Source organism: Charadrius vociferus, unplaced genomic scaffold (genome assembly GCF_000708025.1).
Source record: "Charadrius vociferus isolate BGI_N301 unplaced genomic scaffold, ASM70802v2 scaffold303, whole genome shotgun sequence".
Lineage (NCBI taxonomy): Eukaryota > Metazoa > Chordata > Aves > Charadriiformes > Charadriidae > Charadrius > Charadrius vociferus.
Genome location: NW_009647756.1, coordinates 1,107,686 through 1,123,065, shown reverse-complemented (window position 1 = coordinate 1,123,065; position 15,380 = coordinate 1,107,686). Strand labels below are relative to the sequence as shown.

Genomic DNA, 15,380 nt, shown 5'->3' with positions numbered 1-15,380 from the left:
AAGGTATATTATTTATTATGATATAATCCCTTTGGAACAGATAATAATAATAACAATGAATAAACGCTTTTTATTAGAATAAGATTAGTGATTTCATCGAACTAATTTATGAGCTTGTAAATGTCTTTTAGTCCAATGTTACTGGTATTTGTTTACTAGAATTATTCTTTTTAAATTTTTCTTTTATGTAATGGCAAATGAGCTGCTATGTTAGTATGACATCTGAACTGCAGGACTTAGAATACTTTTGGTGGTGGGTTTTTTTTGTTTGTTTTTTTTCCCCATTCTCTTCTATCCTAGATGTCAGCTTGTCAGAATCTTGGCACATTCTTATGATTTCTAAATCTTTACTTTTTCTTGTTCTGCCTTACTTTGCTGCTCAGTGTATGGTGTGCTGTTTCAATTTGTAGTGCCATTATATGTCACCTTGCTGTCTTTGATGTTTCCTTAATAGTGTGTTTGCTGTTTCACCATGTCTTTGGTGGTCAGTTAAAGCTATTTCCAGTTTTCATTTAGGTCTTAGGCTTTAGTTTCTGGTGTGGCTTTTGTTCAGTTGCTTGCTTTTCCATAGTAACCAGATTTCAAAACTCTGTCAAGGGTTGTTCAAACTGCCTTAGTCTTTCCTTGGTTTGTTTAATCTCTTTTATACTATTTCTTGGGCTTCATTCACAGCTGAGGTTTTGTACAGAACAATCATTTTCATTGTTACAATAATTTTAATGGTAGAATAAGTGAAGCACGTGCCACTGTAACAGAGTAGAGTTCTTGGACTGTATGGAGACATTATTAGAATACACACCAGAGAAGTAAGTGGCCATGCCTCATTAGAGAAATTTTAATACTGGATTTTCAAGGGTCTGCTCTCCTCCTTTTACCCTTTCCTGTTTTGTGCAGTGGTGGATTCACTATCTACTTCAAGGAATGGCTGGCAGGCCAGCTGTGGTGTAAGAGTTACTGGAGGCAGTATTAGGTACGCTAGGCATCTGACTGAAAGAACAGCCACATCAAGAATTGACGAATAAGTAGGAAGCTGAATGAATTCTACTCTTCTAGAATAATTGAAATAAAGAAAATAGTTAGAATCAGAAATAGGATAGACATCTGGTTAAGAAAGGCTATAAAGGGGCATTGATGCCTTCTAAATGAACAAGAAGTTTATGTCTGAGTCATCTGCAAGCAGAACAGCCTGTAGTCTTTCCTTCCATTTCTTCTCTCATCATAAGTGACCATATTTTCTGCTTGAGATGCATCCCTAGTCCCTTATCAGGGTCTTATTTAAAATAGACGTTATGGAAGAGTCTGTTTTGAATGAAAGAGGGGAGGGGTAAAAATAAATTATTTGCTGATACTTGAATAGCTTTTGCAAGTTTAATAATTTGGAGTTATATTTACTTTAATTATGCTACTCATATTGGCAACTGACGTTTTCCACACCTAGAGTCCTCAAACTTCTTGGTTATGGCTGATCATTGCTTACCGGAATGTCATAAGCAGGTTGAATTTAAATACCCCATGATTTCAGACAGACGTATATATCTGCATTTGCTATCTGTTCTGCTGAAGAAAGCTCTTTTGCTGGGTTAGTGCTCAATGTCTAAGGTCTCCACAATTTGAGCTCCACAAGCAAGGGTCAATGATTTTATGACTAAAGAGGTAGTACAGTGCTATCGAGGGATGTAGCAGTGAATTAGCTATATAATCCCAACTGCAGACAAGTAGTCTGTGTATTTTTATAGAGGTGAAGGAGCCCAGTTATTAAATGGGGAGATGCAGCAGTGTGTTGTAAATGTAACTTGTTGGTAGGTTTTGTTGATTACTATTTACAAATTAACATGTACAGTATTCTCTTTCTACTTCCCATCTCAAGAAGAGGCTTTAGTTTATTCCTGAAAGGAATTTTAGAGAGAATTTAGAGCAGAAAACTGTGGAATTAAATATTTTTCTCATCACAGGATCATGTGACAGTTCAGTTTAGGTCACTTGTCCTTTTTTACTTCTGGCTCAGGGGTGCCCATTACTGTGGTTAGGGAGTGAACTGAATAGAAGGAGATGGTATCTCAAACCTCTTCCTTCCTTCTCTTTAGTCTTTGCTCAGTTTCCCATGTAGCCTTACTTTTTCAGCTGATGTTTGTAAGTGAGCCATTAAGCATTAAATTCTTTGTTTAATACTAAAAAATGTAACAAGTTATGTCTAGATTGTTATGCTACAGCCCTCTGCTCATATATCCTCTACTGACTTCTGTGAGGGTTTTTGCAGGCATCTGGATCGACAGACTTTTCAGATTTGGGAATTTTAAATTCTGTGTAAAAGAAGACAAGTTACCATCTTATTCAGGGCAAATCTTCAGCTGTCTGCTTTCTTTTTGTTGTGTTTTTTTTGTTGTGTTTTTTTTGTTTGTTTGTTCATCAGTGTGATGGCTAGACAGAAAAGTAGTTATTAGTTAATTATCTTGTTTATTAGGTTCCAGTGAACCCAAATACTTGCAAAGTCATCTAACTCATACGTTTCTGTGAGAAACAAGTTCCTGTCAGAAACAAGTCGCAGTGTGACTGGGATTCATCTTGCTGATACGTAGTCATTCAAAAAACTAGGCATCTTATTCAAGTCAAGCAGCTAGATGATTACTGAAAGTAATGGGAAAAAATAGGCACTTCAATAATGGATTTAATCTCGTCTATCTTAAACAGTTATTTTAAGATGAGGTGAATAAACCACTTGATGTGCCTGTCTCTCTCCATTTGCTACAGAGGGATCTGGAGCACCAGCTTAGCATAAATTTAACTTACAGGAGTTTAAAGTTAGGTGAAATTAACACCTTATATGAAATCAGTTATTCAAGATTTAGGTTTATTTTAGAGTTGTAGAATTGGATTTGCTACCACTTGGGGTCATCTTCTTGCAGATACTTACTTTTCGATGTCTGCCTTTTAATTTTAAATATTCATGCGATTTCCTGATAAGCTTAGTTATTTGGACAAAGGCACTGAATGAAGTTCAATCTGAAAAGTATATAGCACAATAAGCAAAATACTTCATAATTTTTTAAGTGTTCAAATTTCTGTTCCATAGATAAAAGGATAAACCTTTTTATTTTCTTGAGTTGTTTGTACGGTCGCAGACTTAAGGCAGTTCCACAAAATACTTTATAGGAAATTGCAGTTATAATTCACTGGAAAACACCTCTGGTTGGAAGGAATCAATTCATAGAAGTATCTGTCAGATGCATGTTACGAGTACCTTTTAGAATATGAGTGTTTCAGTTTTTATGTATATGGATAGTACTTTGCCAGAACTTACAGATACAATTTATCTACAGCATTTCTTTTAACACTGACAGCTTGACAATCTGCTAGATATTTTTGTATGAATAAGAACATCAGATGTGTGGACCATACAGTGATGCTTGCCTTTAATAATATAAATCAAAAATCACATCGAAGGGAAATTTTATTTTGTAAGTTTCAGAATCTGGATTATATTTCCTCTTGTTGTTTTAGACGTTGTTCCATGACGTGTCTGAAGGAATAATAGGTGTAAATTAGAACTTTAATGTGTTTTTCTGTTATAAGCCTCCCAGAGGCTCTATATGTAATACTGGAACACTAAACTGCACATTAATGATACTTTGATTCGTCCTTATAATTTACTCAGAGGTGCACATGATAATCTTGAAAATTCAGAAGCATAAAAAAGTTGAAACAGTTATGCACGTTTTGAGCTTAATTAGATAACTGTATTTTCATTACAGTGTGAAAGGTGATACTTCATTACATCCTTCAGTAATAATAAGACAACTGAAGGAAGCAGCAGCTTGCTATAAACATCACATTTTCTAATAGAGCCTTCAAGGCTTTTTAAATTGTCGTTGAATCAAGTTTTTTAAAAAAGTGAAGGCCTAGAAACATGTAGTAGTTTTACACACTAACCCCCAGCAAGTTTTTTTTTTCCAGATCAACAGATGCAGCGTATAGACAAGAAGGTCAAATTCAAACTGAATTGTATCTTTATGGGATATTTTCCCAATATGCCTACACCCTGTATCCTGATAAGGGGAAGAAACATTGCAAATAGATGCTTAACTTTCTTAAAAGTTTATAGAAACCCTTCAGTTTGGGGATAAATACTTATCTGCTTGTAAAGGATACGTAAATATCAATAATTTTGGCCCTTGCATTACGTTGAGAGTTCTCCCAAATTTTGTTGCCAACATAGGTCAATAGTACTGTACAGTATCAGTGCTTCCAAATTCATAGAATCATAGGATGGTTTAGGTTGGAAGGGACCTTAAAGACCATTTAGTTCCAACCCCCCTGCTATGGGCAGGGCACCTCACACTAGACCAGGTTGTTTTTTTGCCAGGGCACCTCACACTAGACCAGGTTGTTTTTTTGCTGCTGCTCTATGAGATTGAGAAAGAACTTGCTTTCGCTAGCATTAGTTTCATATGTGTAAAAGCAATGAAGATATGAAGTTGCCCCAAAAATAAGTCTGTTAGATAAATACATGAATCTTTTCTAACTGCCAGAGATGTACACTCTTGGAGAAAAAGTACAGAGTTCAAAGATGGGAGAACATGTAGTAGTTGACTGTACCTCGCTGGTCTTCTGCTTCTGAATATGAACACAGAAGTCCTCACAATAAAATTCTTCTGCGCTTTTCAGCAGCTTTTTGTATAGGCTTTATGCTCAGAAAGAGGAACTAAGAAGAGATACGCTGAGGCTTTCATACATTTTCTTTCCTTAGTTATATTTTGATTGACTAAATTTTTCTTCCTTAGCAAAGAAAAAAAAGTTTCAATTGAGCATTATGAACTAAGAGTAAAACTGGAAGTTGTGTTTCAGTGGAAGCTGCCTTTATGTTTGTAAAGCTGGCCTCTTGGCACTTGTATTTAGTATCTTTCTTCTCTAGAAAAAGCCTCCCAAATTTCTGCCAGTAAGAGTTGTTTCTAGGGCTGTGATATAAACTGTGTCAATGAAATAATTAAAGGAAAAAAACCCCAACTGTGGAAAAACACCCCCAACAAAACAGCCATACCACTCCTGGGCCAACACAAGCCTTTGTGTAAATGCATGATGATGAACTAGATTAGAGAACTGACCTGGCTGAAAAATAATTTAGGTTATTTTTCAGGTGCATCGGGTTTTTGGTCTGAGCATAATGCAGCTGCAGAGTACTTCTGCTGGCACAGCGGAGCAGACAGTTGTGGTAAAGAGTGACTGGGAGCAGCAGGAGCAAAACAACATCTTGGCTTAAAATATTTTTCAAATATACAGTCTAAACAGCTTACCACTTGTGAGGCTGTTTTGGCTGCCTTCACGATTTCATATGTACTCTAAGTTTTGCTGGTGAAGAAAGCAGGTGTGAGTGACGCTTTGCACTTAGGGATTAGGAAGAGGGCCTTGTGCTCAGAACATACTTCTGCCTTGGATATTTAATGATTTAGGTGTGAAGACGATTTTTGTTTGTTGTTACTTAACAAAGCAATAGGGGTAAAGAAAAGTAGAGTAAACTTTAAAAAAAGTCATTTGATTTGTATTATTATGCAACATGGGTCAATTAGAAGCGAATTTCTGGCATTTCTTCATGTGTTCTAGAACATTGTCTTATTACGCTGCTAGAGGCCATAAATTTTTCGAAGATAATGCATTTGGCTTCTCTAAGCAATAATGTATAATGTTAGCACACATAAAAGCTTAAAGGTTTGTAAATTCAAAGACATACAAATCAGTGGTTGAAAGTTAACTGGATGTCCATATCTTTATTTTCAAAACTGTAAAATAAAAACCCCAAGAGGTGGAGTATAAAACACCTGCTTCTATTTTAGACAGACGCTGAATATATGCTGAAAGAAAACAGTAAGTTAGTGATTTCTCTATATTGTTGATCAACAACATTGTAGCTGCTGGTTTATTACTGGGATCTTGTTTTTACACTCTTCTCAGCGCTCATTAAGATTTTGGATTGAGACAGACTACACATCTTTACTACTATTTGCAGTGAAGAGTGTCCTTCTGCATCAAATCAGGCTTTTTGGGGAAGATTTTAGTAAAAACATAAGGGAGGTGTTATCATATAGTCTGCTGTATCCTACAGTTATTAGTCGTCTGTCACTGACCTCAGATTGGTTTTGCCTCTCTATAGACTAAATTATATGAATATAGAGGAACTTTCTGGGCAGAGGCAGGCAATGCTTGGACCAGAAAATGAAACTGTTGAGATGACACTGATGAGAGAGCAATTATACATGTGAAAGTTACCTCTCTGCGCTGACTTCAGCCATTTTAAAATTGCATTCCTCGCCTGGTCTCGAGGATTTATTACATCGTAAATTGCAAACAGAAGATAGTAAATTTCTTCCCTACATTTTTAAAAATGGGGAAAATGATAAACTTTTCTATAGGCGTCAGCAAAGGCTTACGGTGCCTGAAAAGGTGTCTTTTGTGAAGAAGAATTTTGTTATATATATATATATGTATAATGTTTTACAAAAATATTTAACATAATTTGTAATAAAAATGTATACAAGTTAGAAGACAATGTAATAAATTATTATAGAATTACTTGGCAATACATTTCAAAATAGAAAACTGTGAAGGAAAAATTTTTAAATAGTGATTGAAAGTCCTGTTCCAGCTTCATCACTCAAGGGATAGACAGAATATCCCGCAAAGGCTTGTGTTGAATTCTTCTTGTAGGTGAGAAATGCAAATAGCTTTCAGCAATGTTCACAGAAGCTCTTTATTCAAACTGTCAGTTTTGTGGCTCCTGTTTCTTCTTCTGTTGCTTTTAGAGGTAATTATGAAGCTATAATACTGAATGCATATCTGTAGCTTACAGGAAACTATCCAGAAAAAAGTTGTGACAAGCAGCAACCACTTTTCTGTTTTTCTTTTTTTCTCTTTTAGGATGATGCTGGTGGTGAGCAGCTTCTTTTTTTTCCCCTTGTCTTTTTTTTTTTTTCCCCTCTTTCTGTGATTCAGAGAACCAATTATAGAGTAGATCTGTGTTTTTTCACACTGGTCTCTGAACACTCACAAATTATTCTGCAGTAGTTTATGCTGGTTATGAACCAGCCACCGAGTTCATAGAAACCTAGAAATGATTCCTAAACATAAACATACCCTTGATGTTTTTCATTCTTTGGACTGAAATTGATGGATTTGGCCCTTTCCTGACAAAAATAGAAATTCATTGAAACAGGAGAGATTCTAACTTGATATAAGGCAATTTTTTTTCACCATTATAACAGTCAAATGTAGAATAGGCTGCCCAGAGAGGTTGTGTAGTCTTTGCCTCTGAAGATTGTTAAGACATTACTGGGGAAATCCATGGTTAACCTGCGCCAGACAATGGCAGTCTCATTTGTATAGTGGATTGTGGCAGTTAAAAGTGCAAAGATTGTGTAAGTCCCTTCAATGATTTCTGCCAGCAACTAAAAAGACTATCCATTGCAAGCAAGTATTGTTTTATGGGTATCTTAACAAAGATATCTGAATATCTCAAGCTAATAGAAGCTGCAGAGACTCTTTTATTTATTGGGACCAAAAAACCTAAACCCAAATGGTTTATCAGTATATGGCAAACTTATTGTCTACCATCTCTCCTACTGTCCTGTCTCCAACAGTGGTAATAATTCAATATCCATAGGAAAGGAATAATGAAATAAGGGTGTTTGATACTTTGCTAGCCTCCAACTTTTTTCAGCTAGATATGGTTTCTAGGCATGAGTGTTTGTATAACCACCACCAACTGCAGGAATCTCCATCAAACTTTAAATTAATTAGAGGAGGAATGATAAAGAATAAAAGCAACAACTCTGTCGTTGTTAAAATCTTCCACAGTGGTGTATGCTTCTTATTTATTTCCTCCTTCGTTATAGCCATCACCTCTTCTGGGAGTTAGTCTTGAAGAATCACTCTTATTTTAATTAATCCGTAACTGTCTAGTTGAAATCATGTCTCATTTGAAAATACTCTTCATGCTGTAGGATGACATATACCAACTTGTTCTTACACCTGTCGGAAGCATTTGGATTAACCAGTGAAAACTGTGCCAAGACAAGTCGCAAGCAGCTTATTGAAGTTCTGTGCAGCTTGGGAAATCCTTACTGATTGTGTCCCTGTATTGACAACATTTCTTAGAAGCTTTAGAAAATCTAGAAAATCAATGCTGTTTTGAAAACAGCATTCCCTCAGCTCCCTCTTTCTTCACCCCCCCAAATTCAGGCATTCTTCCTTCATTTTGGAACTTCTATACATTAATAACTAATGTGAACATGAGCTAATCCAGTGAGAATAGTCATCTTTCATCTAGGTACGTGATAGTGCTAATGTAGCAGATTGAGAATGGGACAGTCTGTAAATCCCAGTTAAAAGTATTCTTAAATAAAGACCATGACAAAATAACATCAGTGAGCAAAATTGTACCTGAAAGCTTGATTGCAAAAATGTCTCTAAGGCCACATAGAGGTGATTTGTTGAAATGGTACTGTTTTACGAGTAGCACCAATATTGACAAGATTTGATTTTCTTTTTTTTTTTTTTTTTAAATCCTAATTGAAAATGTGGGGTAGCATGGAAACTATCTTTTGTATTTAAAATAGTTGCTTAGTTTTGCAAAAGTAGTTTAAAAGGAAAAACAGGTAACTTTAGATAAAGAAATGGTGTAATCAAATTCAAGACTAATTTTAAGGCTGTTGGCATAGATTTATTAAACATAAAAGCAATGCTGATATGTTGAGTGAGAGTGAACTTTGTGCGAAACAGTTATAAAAATGTCTGTTCAGGGATGCTGAGAATTTGGAGAATTATTCTGTGGATGTATTTCTGTGTCTTTGCTTTAGAAGAATTTAGTCTTGCTTTTGCTATGGACATTTGTTTGGTGAAGGACTCTCCTATAGTTAACATAATGCTGCTTAAGTAAGCTTTTTCAGCGTGAATACGTAATTTGGAAATGAGCAGTGATTTGTAAACCTAGAGGAAAACTGTAGTGATTATCTTGAATATGTTAGCTGCAAGAACTAAATGACTAATTATATAAGTATCTGCTGCCTCTTTTAATAACCAAGACTGTGGATGTCATAGATTATAGCATCAGTACTGCTGCTTCGCGGCAGTATGATCAGCCCTTGGAGCAATGGAAATGAAATTCTCTATCAGCTCTTAGATTTTCTCCCTTTATGTATTTTATTTTGACATTGAATGCATTGTATGGTGTGGACGTCTGTTTGCTAAAAATTTAATTAGGGCCACTGTCCTGTTTCAGCAAATCAAGTTCTCTTAATCTAAGAATTAAAGAAAGAATCCTGTCTTAACAAATAAACCAAAAAAAGGTCATACCAATGCTATACCCTAAAATTAATTATCAGTGTTTGTGGGCAAGACTGATTTTGTAGGGTTTTTATGGAATAAAACTCAGAGTCTGGTTCTACTCATCCTTTCTGGTCTTGACCAGACAGTGACAGTTTATACACAGTTGTCAACTGAATTAGACAAACCATATGTACTCCCACCACCCTCCTGTTTGTGGGTGGCAGTGTACAGGAACAGAACTGGGTACTTTCTCTGCTTGGCATCCCTCAACATTGTGGATCCAAAAGATGCAGCTCAGCTGCAGAAGTGTTTTGCTAATCAACAAGTGCTGTACCCCACCCACATTTCTAACTAGCAGATGGTGAGGCAAGCCTGTAGAACATGGTGAGGGATTTCACTACCTCTCTTAAAAGTAAATAAATAATATTTGAAAATTCTATTTAAAAATCTAAATTACAGAATTAATTAGCCATGAAAGCACAACATCGTATAAGTATAGGATTTTATGTTCTCTGTAAAGCTTTCATGGTCACCTTAGATAAATATTACTTCAGTAATTTAAAGTACTTCTTAAGCGTGAGACGGTATTTATTTAAGGTATTGGTCATCTTAATGCTCTAAATACCAGAGGGTTCTGACTAAAGACATTTGTTCTGGAAGAAAAGATCAAGTAGTACTCTGCTGCAAGTCCTCCTTTTGATTTTTTTTTTTTTTTTTAAAGAAAGGGATTAGATATGCATTTAGAACACAAAGTCTTTCAGCATGAATAAGCAGACCAAATGACTTCATTAACTTCCAGCTATTATGCATTTGTGTGAAACCATCCTAAAACTGCAAACCTGTCAGCGCTGTATTCTTTCTGTGATTTCCATATCATAGTAGTAACAAGTAAGTTTTTCTTAGTCACTGACCCAATGGACTGCTGTTTGCTCTGGACATCAAGCTAGGTTCTTCCCCGCTGTTCGTGAATGTAAGATTCTGCAGGTCAGGTCATGGTTGCTTCTGTTTCTCTCTCGATCGCCTTCAGCTTATTCTTTCTGTAACTGCTACGCGACTTTTTGCATAGTTACATAGGTTTGGCTTGAGTATTCTCAGTTTGGGATTTTAATATTATTTAGTCATTTGAAAATAATAGTTTGTAACTTTATGTCTCTATGCATGAAAATTATCACTAGAATGAAAGAATGTAAAACTCAGTTCATTTTTTCTGAATTTGATTCATTTTTTTCTGAATATGCATGCTTAGAACTTAGTAAGTCGGAGGCTTTGCCTTGTTGAGCTCACCATCTATATGATAAGTCGCAATACTGATGTTTGCTCTAATATACACATTTAATACATAAAAATGAAATTTCCACAAAGCCCTCTGATGAATTAGTGTCACAGTGAGGAATAAAGACAGTCTGATTACAGAAATGGTAATATTACCAGGTTCTAGCACCATGTTCAACATCCTGTATTCCCCTCTTCGCGTATGTAATAGCAGCAGCAAAATTCAAGAAAAATTGCTAATTAGGTTTCACCCAGGAATCTGTATCTTGCTTGATCAATTTTGTCAGAAATGTCAATGTGACCTGTCAGTCTCTCTCACTTCCCCAAACTGCGACATTTTCTCCTGTTAAGATCACTTAATTTTTCTTCAGCATAATAGTTTATCTAAGGGACTTCATCCCATTTATTTTAAAAATCTGTAGGTTTTCAAGTTGATTTTACAGATTAAAGGAGTCAAGTATTTTTTATGTCTCTGAATAATTACAGAGAGAAGACGCTACGTGAAAAAACCCCACATTGTGTGCTAATGACCTTTACTTGCTGCCAAGACTTGAACTCCAGCATCAGAATATTCCCACTAATGTAAACTATTATCATCCAGGTTTATGAAAAGTGTTGAGGAAATTAAGAGAAGGAAGTGGAGTCTGCTTTGTGCTGAGTCAAAACTGAAATTACTGCCTTCTTCCATTTGCTTTAAATGTATCTTTACAATATTGGGGTTTTTTTTTATGGTCATTAAGCTGTCTGTTGAGTGTCCATGTCACAGCCTCACAAGGACTGCAGGACGGTATTTTCAAGAGGATGAAAATGATATAATAAGCAAAGTTTGTTTGCTCACATTAGTAGCAAAGTTGTATCCATTAGCATTCTAAACACAGGAATCATTAAAATCTTTCTGATACCTGAATTAAAAGAGGATGTGATACGTTTATCTGTTCTCTAGTCCATTTTATTGAAATACCATCATTTTAAATGAGTTCTGAGTGCTGTAGTTCATTTGTATCCATTAAGTTCAAAGACATTATAGCATGAAATGAGCGGAAAGGACAAGTGAACAAAATAGAAAAAACTAGTGTTGTGAGGAGAACTGCAGTAGAAGTGGAAAAGCTATTAATTGTACTTCCACTTAAATAATTTGGCTGGTAAAGGAAATAAATGCAACCTTTGGAACATAATTGTCTGTGCTCTGAAAATGTAGTGACTAACTAAATATTGGGTGTGTTGGTTTTTTGTTTTGTTTTTGTTTTGTTTTGTTTTTGTTTTTTTTTAAATCTACTTCTAGGTGAATTAATTAAACACTTGTGGGTTGCATTGCTTTTTACTTAGCCCTGAAGTTGTAAAAAGCGAGCCTTATGGAGAGAAGGCTGATGTCTGGGCTGCAGGATGCATCCTTTATCAGATGGCAACTCTGAACCCACCCTTTTACAGCACCAATATGCTCTCCTTGGCAACTAAGGTATTTGGATTTGCCAGATCAGCCTACCAATTACTTCTGCATGTGTTCACTAGATCCATGAGAATTTATGTTTAACGTTATATAAGCATAAACTGCTCTCTGGTTTGATGTGTGAATGAGCACAAGTGTTTATCATGGTATGAATCGCTATCTTGCCATTCTAATTGCAAAAATGGCTTGTAAATGTTAGTATATTATTAACTCTCAGACTACCATGTTTTTATCATTGCATTTGGTGGTGGGAGCTTTAGCTCTATAAAATTCCTTGATGTACTGTAATATTGGATTTTCTATAGCCTTGTGTCTTACACCTTAGGATGTGATCACAAATAAAAATAAATCATTGTTTTGGGGTTTTTTTTAATGTTTGCCTTATTCAGATATTGTATCCCTTTGATCTACAGTGATTATGTAAATTATGAAAATGAATATGGATACCTGATTAGAAGTGACATTCTGCAAGAACGTGTTCTAAGTTGTTTTGCAAGTTAGAGCTGATGATGTAATACCAATCAGGCTGTTTCAAGGAACAGTACTTATCATATGGCATCTTCAAATAAATAATGGAATATTTTTCTTCAATTAACTGTAAGTTATTTATTTTGCAGATAGTAGGGGCTGTGTATGAACCTGTGCCAGAAGGACTGTACTCTGAAAAAGTGTCTTTTACCATTAAGAGGTAATTACTCATCTAGTTTCATTTCAACATACTGCTGAAAAGATGTTTTATTTTATGTTTCCAGCAGTGGTAACGTGGCAGTTTGCTGAATTAGCAACTGCCAATATTTGTCTCTGAATATGACATATATTCTGATTTAAAGAAAAATTGAACTATCTCCTTCCCTTGCTAATAATATATGTAATATAGTTGCATAAATGCAACTGGAAAACTCATGCCAGTATAGTCAGTAGATTTATCCAGCCAGTGTAGACTTTATACTCAGTACTGAAGTTTAACCATACCAGTGCTGTAGTTAATTCCCTACACATCAATTTTTCCCCCCATGAAGATACAGCATTTTGGGTCATTGCCAAGTGCAGTTTACGGTCAAGGAAGTAACCCTGTTGCAATGCGTTATTTATAGATCAATGTATGGTCACATTCATAGTTTTGTGTGTTTATTTGACTGATAGAAATATGTTTCCCACTACCTTCTAATCCTGTTAGCAGGATAGCAGAGATAACACAGCAGAGATAACGCAATAATGGAGGAAAAGAAGAGCCTGTATTTGTTCGACTCGCTCATCACATATTTCTCTTAGCTGTGGTTACATCTTCCTTGTGATAATGTAATGTGTAAGGCAAAGTATAGAGAGTGGATTGATGCACTTCTATGAGATTTGGCTCTCTTGATTTTTTCCATTTTAGAAAAACTCCACTGAGTACAAAAATGCTTTGCTTTCTAGCTCGGATGTGGAATTCCATCTCTAAAAAGCACTTTACTGTACAAAGACTAACATTTTTATACTATGTTTTATTGTACAAAAAGGTTTCTGTTATTTAAAGACCTTGAGGATGAAGAACAACAATGGAGAGGCTGGGAGCTAATAGAGCTAACATTTCTGTTTAAAAGGTCCTGAAACGAATTTTAAATACTTACAGGTATTTGTAGTTAGAATAACTGGCTTTCTTAATTCATTGCTTGCTATTTAAGAATAACTTAGTAATCTCAAATGTGTCCAGAAAATATTTTCTAGTCACATCATATCAGTATTGATGTGTATTGCATTCACTTACAAATTTTAGACACATCTTAAGCACTGTCTTAGATAAAGTTATGTGAGTATCTGTCTCTCTGTCTTTCCCTTCTTTTTGTTCCTGATAATGATGAGAAATTCTGTAATAGGAAGTTTTTGAGGGTTTTTCCAAGACCAGCTATTGAGTTATTTATGATTGTAGATATTGTGGCGGTATTAAACAGGTTCACTGAAAGTCCCATATCATCATGAGACTGGCTGCTATGGAGGCTAACTGCTTTAAACAGATGATTAAATGGGTATTTTCAGGAAAATATTAAAATTAAGTTTTCTTTTCATATCAGAATTGTTTCGCTTATTTTAATAGCAGTGGGAAGCATAAAACATTTAAAAAAAAATGTTGATTCTCTTACTATGCGTTAATCCTTAAATGAAATATATGTTTAGGTTTTGGCTTATGCTTTGTGAGATATTTAGAAAAATTAGGCACATTAAAGAAGAGATTTTACTTATATAGATGAGGAAACATTAACAGAAATGAAGAAGTTCTTTCCAAATGACTGAAGCACAACATATATTCAAAGATGAATGTCACAAAGAAAAAAAATAATTTATTGATAATGATTAGGAAAAACATGGAAAGCTTCATATTGCAACTGTAAATTTGCATTTGCTGTTATTATTATTACTTAGTATTGTTATTATAAAAATACAATTTTATTGTATTAAGCTACTAAAGAAAATTCTGGAATCATAATCATCAAAGTTTTTCAGAGTTGAACATCAATCTACTCAGTGCTTAGTTGTAAATCAATAATTTATTTCTAGATGCATGGGAAAGGAATTTAGGATTTATCAGAAATCTTTTATAGCTTGCATTATTCTTGGAAATTTTGACCAATTTCAGTGGATTAAAATAAAAAATTAAAAAGAAAAAGTCAAACAGAACATTCCTTAAGGGTGAAATACTTGCATCTGTTTAAAGGAAATATAAAATTTTAACTAAAACAAAGTTATGAAAATTAATGAGACGAATCAATGGATTTGAGGAAATTAAACCAAGAAAGAGTAAAATCAAGAAGTTCAAGTACTGTAAAACATTTTCAAAACTGTTACTTTCCATGGCAGTTATGTTTATTTAGAAAGTACCGTTCTAGAACTAATAAAATCATTCTGTGACACTTTGTTTTAAGAAGGATGTTGGGTTAAGTGTATCTGTATGCTAGCTGGTCAATAATATTCTGCAGGGAAATCATAGTAAATTATCAGGTTCACTGGATTTAACAGATTTAGGACAGTTTTATAGTACATGGAGAACTGTCCCTATCAGCTTTCATGTCCTACTCTACATACAAAATATTCTGAAGATTTAAAAATATACCTAATAGTATATTATTATGGTTCCTAAACAGCTGCGTAGGGTGCCTGAAACAAGAATCATAGAACTGTAAAGTAATTTAGGTTGGAAGGGACCCCTGGAGGTTATCTAGTCCATCTGCTCAAAGCAGATACAATTAGATCTGGTTGCTCACTGCTCAGGGTCTTGTCTAACAGAGTTCTGAATATCTTGAAGGATGGAGATCCCCTGAGTTCTCCGGGCTCTCTTCAGTGCTTATCTGCCTTTGTAATTAAAAGTAGTAAT

General features: G+C 34.9%; 1 protein-coding gene across 1 annotated transcript in view; it reads left to right on the top strand.

The window, feature by feature from the left end:
• The window catches only part of NEK10 (NIMA-related kinase 10), a 98,127-nt gene that overhangs the window by 40,477 nt on the left and 42,270 nt on the right, over positions 1-15,380 (top strand). The window contains exons 23-24 of the mRNA XM_009882172.1: positions 11,911-12,040; positions 12,649-12,719. Coding sequence (XP_009880474.1) covers positions 11,911-12,040; positions 12,649-12,719 — 201 coding nt within the window. The remainder of the gene's footprint in view (positions 1-11,910; positions 12,041-12,648; positions 12,720-15,380) is intronic.